The sequence below is a fragment of the Acanthisitta chloris genome, unplaced genomic scaffold, assembly GCF_000695815.1.
Source record: "Acanthisitta chloris isolate BGI_N310 unplaced genomic scaffold, ASM69581v1 scaffold6198, whole genome shotgun sequence".
In the NCBI taxonomy this organism is placed as follows: Eukaryota; Metazoa; Chordata; class Aves; order Passeriformes; family Acanthisittidae; genus Acanthisitta; species Acanthisitta chloris.
In genome coordinates, this window is record NW_008687519.1 from 34,708 (window position 1) to 51,474 (window position 16,767).

General features: G+C 43.4%; 1 protein-coding gene across 1 annotated transcript in view; it reads left to right on the plus strand.

Moving 5' to 3' along the window:
• The first annotated feature begins 2,635 nt into the window (after positions 1-2,635).
• ZNRF3 (zinc and ring finger 3) overlaps positions 2,636-16,767 on the plus strand; it is a 27,550-nt gene continuing 13,418 nt past the window's right edge. The window contains exon 1 of the mRNA XM_009080624.1: positions 2,636-2,761. Coding sequence (XP_009078872.1) covers positions 2,636-2,761 — 126 coding nt within the window. The remainder of the gene's footprint in view (positions 2,762-16,767) is intronic.

Here is a 16,767-nt window from a genome sequence, read left to right on the forward strand (position 1 = left end):
CTCCTCCTTTGGTTTACTGTTTGTCTGCTCTGTAACACTAACCCACATAAAATTCGTGCGGCTCTTTTTGAAGTTATTTTAGACTCTCAGCAATGTGTACAGATTTTGTAACCTTGGATTAAAGCACCTGAGTTGTGGTTTCAGTTTTGCCCTTTCAGGCATGTGCAAAGTGCCCCAGCACATTTGAAGGATTTTGAACTAGAAACTTCTTTAGATATGGGTTATGGTTTCAAAGCTCAATTGATACACCCTACGTCAAGGGAATTACATCAAGGGAATGGTTCTCTGTTCCTTTAGATATTTAATATAGATTAAAGCTTTGTGTTTACCCAAAGGATCCCATGGACTCCTTTTGGGGTTAATTATATCGGAATATATGCCCTGGCAATTTTGGAGAGAGCACTGTTTGTCTCCATTCCTTGTCTTGATGCCTGTGCTGAACAGTTTATCTGTCATAGAATCAACCTGCTTGGAAAAGACCTCCAAGATCATCGAGTCCAACCCAACCCTACTTACCAGACCATGGCACTAAGTGCCACATCCAGTCTCAGCTTGAAAACCTCCCGGGATGGTGAATCAATCACTTTCATCCCTTTCTATTTTCCTGCTATGTAATTCACTGTCTCTCCTTGCTTGGACATTCAAAAAGTGTAATGTACCGACCCTCAGGCCTGTCTTGCTGCTTGAATTACTTAGAAATCCCTGGTTAGTTTGAAAATCCTTCAAGAGAGGCAAGAGAAGAGAACTCCTGGAGATTTGAGCAAGCAAACAAATGCTGTTTACAGAGTGGTTCATCTTCCACTCATAGTACCTGTCCCAAGGTTTTAAAAGTTGAACTGCTCATCCATGTGAGACTAGACAGCTCAGCAGTGTGTGATAGTAACTCATCTATAAAAAAAAAAATAGGAAGGCTGAACTAAGAGCTGGGCAGAGGATACTCCTCTGCCTAGTATAGTGGGGGCTTGGTTTTTTCCCTCAAAGTAAAGTGGCTTGGTGATGAGAAGTACTGAGTGGTAGGAAAAGCCCTGTGTCGTGTCAGAGCACCATCATGTTTCCCATATTTCACAGTAGGCACTGGAGTCACTCAGAAAGTTAGGGCCCCAGAGGAGAATGGAACCCTCATATTGTATCACTTGCAGAATGGAAGTCAAGGTACAAGCCATGGGAGAGAGGGACAAAGGACAAGCTGGTGATGCAGGAGTGATGGCAGGATTAGTGACCATTACATGCTGCTGCTTTGCATGGATTAGTGAAGTGCATATATATGGAAATTATTGAGCAGTATAATCTCCTCCTATTATGATCAGCTGCCAGAAAACAAAGTTGTCATAGTGTCGATATCGGTTTGTGGCTTTCCTCAGCTAGTTTGACAGAGGTGAGATTGAAGGAAGCTGGATAAAATACAGACCTTTTTTCTTTTTTTTGCAAAGAACTCTGCATGTATGTTAAAGCCTGGACAACTCTTAGGCAAGAGTCTGTGAAAAATCAGATTTTAGTTGAGAGAAAAGGAGAACACATTGAACAGTGTAAGCAGTGAAATGTATCACCCCATAGTTTATACACAAACCTATTACCCTAACAAGGACAGAAAACTTGGAAAAGACAAGGAAGGGTTAAAAAATCGATGTGTAGGAAGCTCCTTGCCATAACAAAATTGGAGTAACTACATAGTGTTGGAAGGAGGAGGAACAAATAGAGTATCTGAAATGTTGTTACCTAGTGTAAGAAACACAAATATCTGAAGGGAGACTGAAGTTTCTCACCCTCCTCCCGTTTGTGCTCTATAAAAACTAGAGGCTGCTTCACCATAGGTAGGAAGTTTCTTGTACCTTACATGGAACAAGCCTATGATTACTTCACAAGGAAGACAGACCATTAATCACATGCAAATATTAAAGCAATAGAAGGTGATAAAGCCTCTGAAAGGTGTGCTCTGATCTAATGACGTGTGGAGTGACACTGTTCAACAGTTTGTATTGTTTTTGTCAGTTTGCAAGGAAAGAGTCCTGGAGAGGAGCTCTGTGTTAGGAGCTGCAGTGACAGGACAAGGGGCAATGGGCACAAATGGAAGGAGGGGAAATTTAGGTTAGGTATGAGGCAGAAGTTTTCCCTGTGAGGGTGGTGAGACACTGTCCCAGGTTGCCCAGGGAGGCTGTGGCTGCCCCAACCCTGGCAGTGTTCACAGCCAGGTTGGATAAGCCTTGAGTAACCTGCTCTGGTGGGAGGTGTCCCTGCCCAGGGCAGGGGTTGGGATGGATGATCTTTGAGGTCTAATCCAACCCCTAAAACTCTCTGGTCCTGTGAAAGGTGGTTTGCAGTACAAAGTGGAGCTTTGTATTTACGTATTTTATATCTGAGAAAAGGACTTATAATCACATTTACCTGTTAGCCTTGAATAATTTTTCATTAGTCAGATGACTATGAGCTCACACAGAATTCCAGGATTTTGTATTCATAGCATCATGTGTCAGTCATGTACCGAGTCCTTCATACATGCAACCTCATGTGTCAGTTTTTCTGGTGTACCTTAGTGAGTAAAAGTGTATTTGTTACAAATCAAGGTATTCAGAAGCAACCTGTCTGGGTTTTGAATCCTAATGATTGGCTAAAGGGTTTTTTTCTGGTTCCATTTCAGATGCACCCACTTGGACTGTGTAACAGCAACGACGAGGAAGACCTATATGAGTATGGCTGGGTAGGAGTGGTGAAACTGGAGCAGCCAGAGCTGGAGCCTAAGCCATGCCTCACTGTCTTGGGAAAGGTAAGGGGATAGTTTGGAGCTGCATTGAGCTGTTTCTTGGAAGTATTAGTTCCCTTCTGAGAAAAATCAGTAAGAAAACTAAGAGAAAACTCCCTTTGCTCCACAAAATATTCCCATTTTGCCTGTTCTCACACTAGGTGCTTCAGGGAAGGATGATGTTGTAGCTCAGTTGCTAGAGAAGGTGGTGGAGAGCTGAGCACACATTCCCTTGGTGAGCTCTCTAGGAGCCTAACAAAGACTTAAGCAAAACTGGCAGAAACAGTATTGGAGTAGAAACAGGTTGAAGTGCAACTGTGATGCTACCTTGGTCAAAGCAGCCAAAATGAAAACATCTTCCTGGTTTTCCTTAGGAACAATCATCTCAGAAGACATACATTAATTTCCTCTTTTGGGAAAAGAGGAGTCTTCAAACCTCAAAAGATTTCTTTGCTTTCATTGCAGGATAGATATCTCTAATGACAAGTGAATCTTCTTGTATTGGCCAAAGAGAAAAATATTTCCACCCTCCTGGAATCTCCCTGTGGAATGTTGCCTCTGGAAGCTAAAATTGCTAAACTTGTCCCTGTGTTTTATGGGGTGAAGTCAGTAAGGTGTCATTACTGCTGCCAGATGTATTAAAAAGGAAGGCAGAAAGATGAAGATTTTGTTCCCAGCTTGGAATTTTGTAGCATTGAGGTTGTTACATGTTGACAGTTGAGGTCCAGAGTAGTTGCAAGTGTGTGAAAGAGAATAGGCCACAAGTTCTACCAGTGACTGAGTAGCTGAAAACACATCAAGTGACTGGGGCTCATCCTAGAATCCAACTGGCTCAAATCTGGTAGGATAGTGTTGGTGACTTCAAGTGAGCAGCAGGCAGAAAATAAAACCATAGACTGACATTTTCTAGGTCAAACAAAACCTTTAAAAACCTCACCTTCTAAACGAAATGGGAAACCATCTGCTAGTCTAAAATTTGCTGCAGGCTCAACTGGTGGTACATGGTGAGAAACATCTCTTTAACAAGTGACTGAATTTCAGCATGATACAACTTTTTTTTTCTAACTTAGAATGCAGTTTGTGTTTCACAGAAATTCCAGCTGTTGCTTCTTTGCTCTTAGAAGCACCAAATCTGAGGATAAGGTCTTGTGAAGGTGGGAATTAGGGCAGAGTGGGTTCTGAAAGATGCACAGTAATCCATTAGTAAACTCCAGGAGTAAGCTGAGTTTTGGAGAAAGGCATTTCAGGAAAAAATCTGTGAGGAAATAGGTGTGCAGAATGGATGAAGAAAGTGGGAACCATAGGTTTAACAGTGTTAAATGTCTATACCTGACCCAATGCTGTGTACCCAAATCATGTCCTCTCTTCTCCCCATGTCCCCAAAGCCACACTTAGCTCCAGGAGTTCACCTCAGTATCTGCTGATGTGAAGCTTGGCCTGCTGAGCAGCAGACCCTGCTTTGCTGCAGGAGCTCAGTAGGATCTAGTGATGGTGATGTGACACAGAGTGTGTCCAGGGACTTTGGCCACAAGAGTTTCATGTGTGTCAGTTCATGTGTAGTGATTTCAACAGGAGAAAACAGACTGGCCATGGTTCTAAGCAATATTTGCTTCTCAGTAACTAATGCAGCCCCTCATTCTCTATTTTCATGTCTCTATCCTTCTTCTCCTGAAATATTTGTGCCCTATTTCATGCTTGTTGTTGTAATTTCTCCTCTCCATCTTTTCTCTGTGACCCTTCTGCTCAGTCCTCCCTGTGTTCATGTCCTGAGTTAGAAGGACTAACCAGAAATCTTGAAATACTGTGGAGTGCAGATAGCAGCAGGAGCATCAGCCATGAGCTTCTTGCAGGTCTGTGAGTGAAGTCAGCCTGGTTATCCTACCAGTGGGAACAAGTTGTACTGCAATTTGGTCTCGAAGTTCAGTTTCCATGCAGTTTGGTGCAAATTGCTATGTGAGGATTCAGTGTGGCCTGTAAACTGTTTTCCCTGGGTAAATATCAACCCTGCTGCATGTGTATATAAAACATAAAAGGGAAAGGAATGAAAAAGGTGGAGGGAAGGGAGGAAAAATAAAAGGAAGAGGAAAAAGGGAAGGAAAATGGGGGAGGGGTAGCCTTGGACAGGGAAAGGAAATGGAACTTGAGGAGGAAGAAATCAGGGAGTGCAAACCTACTGTTGTTTCCTCATGAAGTTTGGGTGATCCTGCCCCCAAGCTGGGGCATCACAGAGATGATAGTGTTGGAAGTTTGGAATATGGTGAAGCAGAATGTAGACTACTGAAAAGTTGTTTGTGGCACTGAATTGCATGACACACAAATCCAGCACAAAATTTTATGGTTTTATTCATACTGGTTCTGGTTGTGGAGGTCTCTTTTGATTTAGGAGTGTTTTGGTTTGGTGTGTTGTGTTGTTTCCTTTCGTTTTGGTTTTTATTTTGTTTTGTTTTTAGTAAAACTCAGTGTTTTCAGAAGCTTCAATCCTCTTGTTTATCCCTGGGTAGCTGTGCAGACTTTAACATGTCCATTTCCATAGCGATTTGGTAGTTGCTCATCCTTTTAGTCCTGTTTGTGTGATGTAATGGAAACGTTTGAAACACTTGTCTCTGCCCTTGGTGTCCGTGCAGCCTGGAGCAGGCGGAGGCAGAGGGTGTGTGTGGCAGCTGTGATTTACCACTACCTTTGATCACAGTGCAGCCCTGTTTGAGGCAATGCTGCATGCAGGCACAGTAAAGGCCTGGGTTTTACTGATCTCATGAGCTCCTGAATAGGGCTAGGAGGGGAATGACAGAGGAAGAAGAAAGCTTTTGGGAATGAAAAGGAAACCCCGTGAACCCGAGCAGCATTATTGGCTGGATTTGCCTACCAGGGAGCCGCTCAGTTTCTGCCAGGCTAATTCTGCCTCAGCTTCTCTCCCCCACACCCCCAGCCCACCTCCCCCTCTCTTTGCTTCTTTCAGACCTTTTTGTTTTTGAGGCATGGCTGTAGTAACTTGGTTCTCAGGCTGGGAACCCACTGAGCTGTTGCCATGGTCACTGGGAAGCTCTTCGCGCCATGTGCTTCAAAGGGAACCTTTCCCCTCCTGGAATTCCTGCCTTCTCTGCCTACAGCACAATGAGGCTCCTTCACTGCTCCAGCACTGTAACTGTGCTGGAAGAAGGGAAAAGCAGGGCTGCCTACAATACCTACAATACCTGTTGCATCCTGGTGGGGCTGGAGGGGGTTAGGGCATTGAGATGAGGTGATCTTTAGGGTCCCTTCCAGCCCAAACCATTCTGAGATTGTGTGTCCCACTGCAGTGTGATGGGAGTGGCTGCATGTGTCCTGTACTTTCCCATGCATGCTCACTGTCCTCCCACCCAGTCATTTTTAAAGCAAATTACATCTGTCAAGATCATAGAACCAGTGAATCAACCAGGTTGGAAAAGACCTCCAAGATGATCCAAATCCAACCCTACTGTGGTCACTAGACCATGGCACTAAGTGCCCCATCCAGTCTCAGCCTGAAAACCTCCAGGGATGGTGAATCCACCACCTCCCTGGGCAGCACATTCCAATGCCTGAGCACTCTCTCCATAAAAAATCTCTTCCTGATATCCAACCTAACCCTCCCCTGGCAGAGCTTGAGTCTGTGCCCTCTTGTCCTGCTGCTGGTTGCCTGGGAGCAGAGACCAACCCCCACCTGACTCCAACCTCCTGTCAGGGAGTTGCAGAGGGTGCTAAGGTCTCCCCTGAGCCTCCTCTTCTCCAGGCTGAACACCCCCAGCTCCCTCAGCCTCTCCTCATGGCACTTGTGCTCCAGTCCCTTCCCCAGCCTCGTTGCTCTGCTCTGGACCTGCTCCAGCACCTCAATGTCCCTCCTGAGCTGAGGGGCCCAGAACTGAGCACAGGATTCAAGGTGTGGCCTCATCTCCATCAGTACAGGATGGATAGTGAGAAAATGATGAAGGTTTGCATAAAAGTAGGACTTCTTCCCTTTCTACGTGCTTGAAAATCCACAAGGAAGGATTTTGATCATGTTTCTCTTCCAGGGACTGCTAAAGGGACTGTTGGGTATGAATAGGATGTATGTGTTTGAGGATGTGCATCTGAGTATAATGTAACAAAGAGAGGATGTCCCTGCTACTACAGCTTCCTGTTTGCTCCAGATCAAAGAGATCTGTGATATGAGGCAATTCCCAACAGTTCTTCCAGTATCCATTCACTTCTCTTCCATGTTTTAAGAGTTCATTTGCAAAACTTTGCACAAATACTATAACTAGAAAAATCTCTTGTTTTGCCACTTCATCATTAGAGTTAGACTAGTTAGGCCAAAATCATCAATGACTTGAATGTGCCTTAAACAGTCAAATGATGATTCCTAACCTTCTGTCTGACAATTTAGTGTAAGTATAAAGATTCTTAAAGGTGGTTAAATGAGAAATCATGGGCCTGTGTCAGTAGTTTAGCTCCTGAATAAAGAGAGATCTGAGAACACAAGAGGCCTCTGGGGAGTCCCTCTTAATCTTTTGCTTTCAGAGTTACTGGAAAGAAAGACAAATATGAAAAAAACAACTTACACCTTTGTCATAATAGCCTAAATTAAGCACAGAGTGATATGTTCAAGTTATAATTGCACTGGCAGTTAGTATAACTTGTGTTTCTGTATAACATGAGTAGATCTATGTACAGTTTGGATCATTTCCAGTAGAAATTGATTCAGTTCAGTCATACTGAATTTAAGCAAACACTCTTTTTGTTAAAGTTAGAAATTTGGACTGAACAATAGATTAAGGTCTAAAATTAATGAGAGATGTCTAAGAGCTTTGGTCCATGTTTCCAAAATTTTGCTGGCTCAGATGCTTTCAGGGCAGTGACAATGCACCCTGTGATGAGTCCTGTGCCACATGCAGTGGGAAATACTCACTCTGGAAGAACTTCTTACAGCCTTCAAGTAGTTGGTACTCATGGTATCTATTCTGCCCTCTGGGGATCTTTTCTGCCTCCCCTTTGCCAGACCATGTTTCTTCTTCACAAACAGCATCTAAAAACATTTGTAATTCATTTCAAGTAAGTAGCCTCAAAATTAATGGCAAGATTGAATAGGTCTGGCTGAAAAGAAAGAGTATGAGTGGGTTTTAAGCTGGTTGGTTGGTTGTTTTGTTTGTTTCACTGTGTGGCCTCATGAATGTTTGTGTTGACAGGGAGGTGTCCAGTGGAGGGGAGGGTATAAAGGAAGTGTTTTTTCCTATGGCACTGCTGACATAAATGCATGTCAGATTACAGACTGAGAAAAGTTGTTCCTCAGTGTGAACTTAATATTGGTTGTTTTGAACTCTGAGATATTCTGTGGTAAAAAGGAAGTTGTTAGGAAGTAGAAGAAAGTTTCTTGACCGAGATTAGACTCGTTGGGCCATGGACTAGTTGATATATCTATATTGCACATGCCAAATGTGCCAGAACTCTGATCCAAACACAAACTGTGTTGTTTATTAACCCTATTGTTTTGTGATAAAAAAAGAGTATAAGTTTTGAGGGGGAGAAATAGCATCCTGGGTAGTGTGAGAGACTCAAACCTTCTGAAGAAGGAACGTTCTTTCAGTCCTCATTAACATGGCATTAAAATCCGTAATTTCCAAGGTTTGTTGTCTTAGCACTGCCTAAAATCACAGTGAGCTGTGAAAAAACAAAGTATATATATTTGTAACTCCTGCCATGCTTCTGTTTGTCTTACTGTATTCTAGAGAATATACTGAGAAACAGAAAATGACCATTTTCCATAAGCACCAAAGAACATCACAAGTGCTGTAATATCATGATTGTCTCTTGTTATTCCCCACTTCATGGTAATTTATAATGTCCAGGACACTTAAAATGTTAACATCCATTTTAAACAATCATAAAATTTCTTTAAAAATGATATTTCAAGTGATATATATACTCTCACATGTGCAGGTATTTCTGGGCAAATAGACAAGAGGGCACAGACTTAAGCTCTGCCAGGGGAGGGTTAGGTTGGATATTAGGAAGAGATTTTTTAGGGAGAGAGTGATCAGGGATTGGAATGTGCTGCCCAGGGAGGTGGTGGATTCACCATCCCTGGAGGTTTTCAGGCTGAGACTGGATGTGGCACTTAGTGCCATGGCCTAGTGACCACAGTAGGACTGGACTGGATGATCTTGGAGGTCTTTTCCAACCTGGTTGATTTTATGATTCTATGATTTTTGGTGTCATTTATCCTTTGACATTCTTTTTTCTTAATCCCCCAGTACTAGGAGTGTGATTAGATCTCTACACCAAATAGACATGATGATTTCTAAAGTTCTATCAAAACTGCGTAGATGAGGTCAGAAGAGAGGACAATATATGGGTTTTCAGAAAGGATTTTCATACTAGCAGACAGAAATAATCAACGAGGAGCAAATAAATGTGTGTTAAATCACATAAACCAAAATAGTTTTGCTAAAAGCTCAGGGTATTTCTGCTTCTCATCTCATTGCCTCTTTCATCCCCCACAGACCATACTCAGACAACAAACCATTTTTAACAGATGAAAGGAGGGATTTAAATGGGAAAGAAAAAAGGAAGCAATGCTGCACCTAAGAGTGTTGGAACATGTAGCTGCAGCATGAAACAGCAGTGTCATCATTGTGGTTGAAATATGGTTGAAGTACCTTTCTCATGTATTCCCTCTTAAAATCCTCTCACTCCATGACTACTTTCCACCTTAATTTCTGCAGTCCCTTTGAGGAGAGAAGGGAGAGGTTGAGCACAGGTAAGAGCATTGATAATCAAGCCAGCTGAAACCTGGAGAGAGGAAAGGTTTGTGTGGATCAGTTAAAGCTACAAAAGGAAAGAAAAGAGCTGGACCAAAGCCAAAGAGGGGAGAGCCCAAAGGAGTGGACAAACAAGTGCTGAAGTAGGTGATGCAGTTCAGGAGTAGCTCTGTCAGGTTTTCAGGGGTAGTGACAGGCCCTTCCCACGGGCAGTGAGTGCCAGAAGTCTGTTACTGTGTCATTTCACGAACTTATTTCCATGTTCACTGCACAGCTACAAAAAGGATCAGCTAGTCATGAAGAAAGGCTCTCCTGTGTTTCTCCCTCTGGCTCTCCTTAGGTTTGCCATTGTTGGATTGATCACTTTAAATAAATGTCCACGTTTAGAGTTGAGTCCTTCGCAGTTCCCACCACCGTTTCCACTCCTTTCCAACCAACTGTGATCACAGCTGCTGCTCCCTGAAGCTAAAGCAGCAGCTGTCGTTGCACAACATGTGTCACTGGAGTTCAGCTCTCTCAGATCTCCCCGTGCAATTAAAGGAAGTCAAGGCTGAACAAAGACTGAGGAACGATTTTTTAAGACATGCCCCACATACCAACAACAATAATCTGTAAATGTTTTATGTCTTTTTGAAGTTGTTTTTTTTTTTGACCCTCGTTATTCTATGTGCTTTGTGAGCTGCTTGAACATTGGGGGATATTTTTATTTTACATACAGAATTATAGAATTTAGGGGTTGGAATGGACTTCAGAGATCATCTAGCTCCAACCCCCTGCCCTGGGCAGGGACACCTCCTCACCAGATCAGGATGCTCAAGGCTCATCCAGCCTGGCCTTGAACACTGCCAGGGTCAGGGCAGCCACAGCCTCCCTGGCCAACCTGGGACAGTGTCTCACCACCCTCACAAGAAAAAATTTTTTTCTCACATCCAACCTAGACTTTCCCTCCTTCAGTTTGAACCCATTGCCCCTTGTCCTGTCACTGCAGTTCCTAACACAGAGTCCCTCTCCAGCTCCTTGCAGGCCCTTCAGAGAGTGAAAAGTTGCTCTGAGGTCTCCATGCAGTCTTGTCCTCTCCAGAATCTCCCAATTTCTCTAACAGAAGTGTACAATGGCAAACAGAAGAATGGCAAACAGAGTCAGATAAGTGGACCAGCAAGGGAAGAAAATAAGGAACAGATATGGAGGCAGGGAATGGAATTATTTAGGACTTCACAGATGAGTGACATGCCTAATTTTGGTGCCCTTGGAGACAGAAGGCTTTGAAAGAAATTGGAGAACTTGAGAATGTAACCAGAGCTGCATCCGAGGGTTTTCTCCATATTCAGAATAAAAGATGAGCAGATACCATTAACAGTGGTAGAAAACTGGATCATAAGTAACTGCAGAGATAAAGTAATGGATGTTTTGCAATGATTTTCACAGGATTGAAAGGGAGGAAAGAGAAAAAAATTGCTAAAACACAAATTGTGCTTCCTATCCTACTGCTTTGAGGTCATTTGTCAGAATATGTTTTTCTGCTCTAAACATTTTATCTTCACAATGAGCAGGTGCTGTTGTCTAGAGGGCACTTCTGGATAACATGATGGTTTAGTGTTTGTACTAAGTTCAAGGAATCAGCTCCAAATGGATTGAGTGATCACAGTGTGAACTCAACATGAGTATAAAGTTGTCAGCACAGGGAGTACTGACCAAGCAATTTGCTGTTCTAGCAGGTTAGTTCTTGAAGATCAGAGCTGGACATATTTGTGGCATGAGTTAGGTAATACAGATGAATTCTGATTTATTACCATTTGCATAGCTGTTGCCTTGGAATTGCTGAATAGGGAGATGAAACTCTCCCAGAGACTGGTAAAGTACCCAAAGCATGGATGTGTTCTGGAGCACTAATGTCTTACTCGTAGGTGTTTTGTTCAGTTGGTAAGCTAAGAGAGAACATCACTGGCATTTAATTTCCCAAAGTGCTCAGAGAACCTGGGTAGCTTTGGATAGGAAAAAAGGTGGATCCGAATCACAACCTTTGAAGTGGATGGGGGGAGGAGGAGGCATATGCAAAGAGCTCCAAATCCTTAGACTCCTGAGTCCATGTACAGTGCTGAAACTCCCAGAGGGTCCTTCAGCTGACTGTATGGGACTAATGAGCCAGCCTGGCTGTTTATGGGCTGTGGTTAACCTCTTGCAAGTTAGGATTTCCTGTCGCCAGCAATGAGCTGTGACCGCCAGCACCACAGTGTTAATGATGAGGTAGGGGCTGATGAATGGCTGGACTCCAGACAGCAGCCTTCACTGGCAAGGGATCAAGTGGCTAGAGGGGGGAAAAAACATTCAAGTCTACAAGAGAAATAATGCAAACTCCAGAACCTATAATTCCCATGTTTAAAAAAAGAAAGGGATAAAGAAACTGGGGACAAATTCAAAACAAGTGAAGCTTTTATCTCTGCATTCTGAATAGAAGATTGTTCTTCAGCAAAACTGGCTGTAAAAGCCAGGCCAGTTAAAACAATCTGAAGGCTGCTTGCCTCCAAGTAACCAGAAATTGTTGGCTCAGAGTAGCCTGCTCTGAGGAGCCAACCTGCTGGGAGACGTTATCCAAGCAACGGCTTGAATGTAATTCCTCCTGCTGTGGAATGGCTCTTTGGCAAATGAAGACCCTAATTAGAGATGGAAGGGTTTCTATTTTGTTTTTCTTTAATCCTTACCCCGAGGCCTCTGCAATGCAGCCATGTCTCTGCTTGTGTGGAGAGAAGTTTCCAGTTTCCCTTTGTAACAAAAATCCTCCACCTTTTTCATTCTTGTTTTCCCCTTCTTTTTATCGTTTTCCTTTTTTTCTCCTTCCTTTTCTTTTTTTCCTCTTTTTTTCCCTTCTTTTTCTACAGAATCAACAAACTAACAACAAGGGCCCACCACAGTTTGGAACCTTGAAACTAAACTAAGCCAAACTCCAGGATCACTGTTTGGAAGAAGGGCTGTATCATCCTGTGTTAGCTAGACATGGAAAGTTGCTAGATAAACTGGAATATTGGCCCACCATGCATATATTTACTACTGAACATACTCCTCAGGTTGAGAGGGAGAGGGAGTATCTCACTGAATGAGCAGTTTTGTACTGGATACCAAGGGAATTTGACACACCTATGTTCATTCAGAAAGGTGAAGTCCCTGACTGGGAGTTATGTGCATTTCTCTAGTCTTGGATGCAGATGCTCATCCCTGTAACTTCACACAAGCTGAATCTATTTGAAATTCCTCCCATCACCTAAAATATTAAAATAAAAAAGGCAGTGGGTTGGAGACATGGCCCAAAACTGTTGCTTTGTTGATAAGAGCTTTCTGCAATAAGGTGAGGCTTGTTAAATTGTCTGAGGTTAGATGAAACTTGTGCAGGGCTTAAGATTTTTGAAAGTTTTGCCATCTCCCGATCTAAATGCAAGACATAATTGTTTGTTTTCCCTTTTCATGTAGATAAATAGCATCTTATAGAGCACAATGCCTTATGTATCTGAGATAGGAGGAGCTTTGGTACATCCTCTTTACACAGCATGGGCACTATAGTGGCCAACATTAACAGCTCCTTTAATTTACAACTCCTTCAACTCTTTCCTGTCTCCAGTTTGTATTAACCTCTGTCAGCACCAAGACATACTTGTATGTGTGTTTATGTAATTATCTTAGGTCTAGTTTGTCATTTCTAGTTTGTCTACTTTCAGTACATGTTCGATTCACCATCCCTAGAGGTTTTCAAGCTGAGACTGGATGTGGCACTTAGTGCCATGGTCTAGTAACCATGGTAGGGTTGGACTGGATGATCTTGGAGGTTGTTTCCAACCTGGCAGATTCTGTGATTCTCTGAATACAGAAAATCTGTTGAGGGGTTCTAAAATGTAGCTGCATTACTGTTTAACACCATCCATTGTCCTGAGAGAAGCCACCACCTCTTGCTGAGTGTGCTGCCTCTCTGTCAATGTGTAATCTGGTTCAAGACCTCAGTCTCCTCCTTTGATCTCTTCCAGTGCTCCAGTCTCTCTGCCTGTGCCTTCCCATGGCAACAAGACTGCTGGTCTGCAGAGCAGTCCATGGTAGCAGAGGGCAAGTTTTTGGGAGTGGGGTCCTATGACTCTGAAATGCAGCTCAAGAGATTTGCAACCAGGAGGCTTTGCTGTGTTCAGAGCTAAATAAATGTCTTTTTCATACTGTTTTTAATTGGTCTAGACTGTTCACAGTGGTTATCCCTAACCCCAGTAAAGAGAAATACTTTTGTTTTCTTCTTCTTCATTTTAGCTATTTGAGAGCCTCTTGGTACTGAATGGTATCAATCACTTTGGTCTATGTTGTTGATGGGATTATATATTGCACGAGGTAACATTTTTCTTAAAACTACAAGTACATTGTTTTAAAAGGTTTTTTATTTGGTTTTAAATTGGGATTAGGTTTTTAAACTTAAAAAATACTTCACACTTTCTGTACCTGTTAGTTGATAAGCAGCTGTTGTGATGCCATGTGAAGCAGAGTCTGTAGGGTATGAGTATGAAACATGTCTCAAAGTGCCAGAGAGGTTAAGTATTCGAGTCAGGAAGGAGTTTTATGCTGGTGTGATGCTTGGGATGTTAACTGCCTCATTGTGATATTCTGCCTTTGCATTCAGAGAGAAAGCTGAAAGTTCCTTTTTCATTCTCTCAGAGAAGGTTTGAAATGACATCTGGCCTAGGCTTGGCTTAACTGGAACGAGCAGGGAATTGTACATTGACAGGGCTGGAGCATCAGTTGGTTAATCTGTAACTTGTGCTGTTTGTGGAGCAGGGGATGCCCTTTCTCCTCCCTGTGGCCTGGCTTTGGCTGCAGTGGTGGGTCAGGGGGCACAGTGCTCTTGGAGACTGACTGAGCCCGAGAGCAGTGGTAGGGGAGAGCAAAGGAGATTCCTGTATCATTCAGATGTTTCTCTGTAGCTCTGAGGGATAAAGGGTTTTTTGCAGCATCACAGCTGTAAGGACCACATGGATTTGGCACAGTACTGGGGGTTTCTCCAGAGCTCTCAGTGTTGTGCAGAGTGCAGCAGACCCTTCCTGCAGTGACACTGGAGTGTCTTTGCCTGTGGCTGATGTTCCAGGCTTTTGCAAGTACAGTTGTGGGTCTGCTCTAGAAATGGGTTTTAGTCAGCTAATGAGATAACATTATGTTTTCTTTTTCCACAACAATAGCTGCTACTAACCAAGGATATTATGAATAGTCAAATGTCAACAGGAAACACATTCTTGCTTACTTCAGGAGATAGTTTTCCAGATTTGACTAGTAATACCCACTGTAGTTGGTGTGTTAGCAGCCAAATAATGGTGTTCTTAAACATACTGACAGATTTTGCTGGCTCTTTTGAGTTTTTCCCCCCATTCCTCCTTAACCAGCTGCACTGGTTACTCCTTAAACCATTGCCCCATCTCCCCTAACTCAGGGAATAAATCAATTCCCTGTGCCAGTGTCTCACCATCCGTAGAGTAAAAAACTTTTCTCTCACATCCAAACTAGACTTTCCCTCCTTCAGTTTGAACCCAATGGCAGATCTAAAATGCTTAATGAACTTTGATCTCCCCAACTATGGGTCGAGCCTCAGTCCTGCTCTCATCTGGGATTTATTCACTCTCTGCAAGTGATGAGTGTGTCACGTCCTCATGTGTAAATACTACTGGATATTGAGAGGGAATTCCAACTGGCAAAGAAGGAAATGTAATGAAGAAAGGCTATAGTGTCATTGGTATGATTTTTCCCCGAAACAGGGACCTTGTTAAGCAGCTTTTCTTCTGATGATGGTTTCTCCACTGTTGCATGCTAACTGACTAGCTGGAACAAGGCAGAGGATGTGCTTGCCATGTTCATAGCTGCAGGTGTGTTCCTTCAGGATGTCAGAAGTGCCTAACCTTCTCACTGCTGTGGTTGTTGCTGTCCTACATGGTGGAGTGAATGGGAGGAAGCAGTACACCTGTTTAATAATCAGCTGGTCCCTCGGGTTGAAGGTTTGTCTCATCAAGGAAGTTGTTACTTCCTTATTGTATTTGTTTGCCCCAGAGGAAGTGAGTGCAGAGCTCTCACAAGTCTTTCTGATGTTCTTTGAGGTAATAACAAATTTCCTCAGGCCTGGAGATGTGAACACACACTTTCCTCACACTTCTGTCACATGTTTCCTCTTACCCATTCTAGATTACAAGGCCTAGTATATTCTTCTGGATTTTAATTTGAGGCAGTATATAATGTGCACCTTACTGGTAATGGTTATCAACAGGAAGCATGACCAGCACTCTGCACCAGTGGTTTTGCACAGTTGAGCCCCATGTGTACACAATGGGCAGTTGGATCTGCAGAGAATGTGTGTAACTTTTCTGGAGCTCCAGTCAGGATGTGGGAGCACTGTAAGGGAAAATGAGGATGGTGATGCGTGTTAGTGACAGCTCTGCAGAGCAAACAGGTCAGTCCATTGCTCTGTAGGATCTCTGTAGACTCCGAGTGCAAGGACAGACTGGGAGGTTCTTGTCACTCTGAATAGAAAGTGATCACTTGACTTAGCAAAGTTTTCAATTATCATTTTTTACCAGTTACCTTTTTTGTTATTTTCTCTTACTCTTTACCAATAATTGTTTTGAAAAAAGTAAGAATACTGATCTGTAGTGATGGTCATTTATTTTAAGCCACAGAAGGGATACACCTGGCAACTTTCCTACTGTCAACTGTGTGGGAATTGAAAGGTTAAAATGCCTCTTCGTTTGCCATGCGTTTTGTAAAGGTAAAGCATGTACCGGTATAGCTTTATTTTTCTTCTCCCCTCATTCAATATGTCCATTGATTTCTATCTGATCTAGTTTCGGCCACTTTGCTTAGAACGAATATTTGGGGGCAGTCTTTACACGCCCTAAATCAAAACCTCACACGCCTGTTACAGACTAGCATCATTTTAAGTGGGACTCGGGGGGCTGTGTTATTTTGAGCTGTCCTGATTACCGAGGACAGGGCACTCTCAAAGGCGTTTGGGCTCTAATTATCCTGCGGTCCCTCTGGGGCAGGAGGAGATGCAGGGACAGCCAGGGGAGCTCGGGCTGCAGCAGAGCCGCCCCGGCCCGGGCGGGAGCCGCACGGGGAGTGCGGAGACCCCCGAGAATGCAGAGCCCCCAGGGAATGCAGAGCCCCCCGGGACAGTGGAGACCCCAAAGAATGCAGAGCCCCCCGGGACTAAGGAGCCCCCAGAGCCTAAGGAGCCTGCGGAGCTCCCGGAGCCCCCAGGGACTGCAGAGCCCCCCG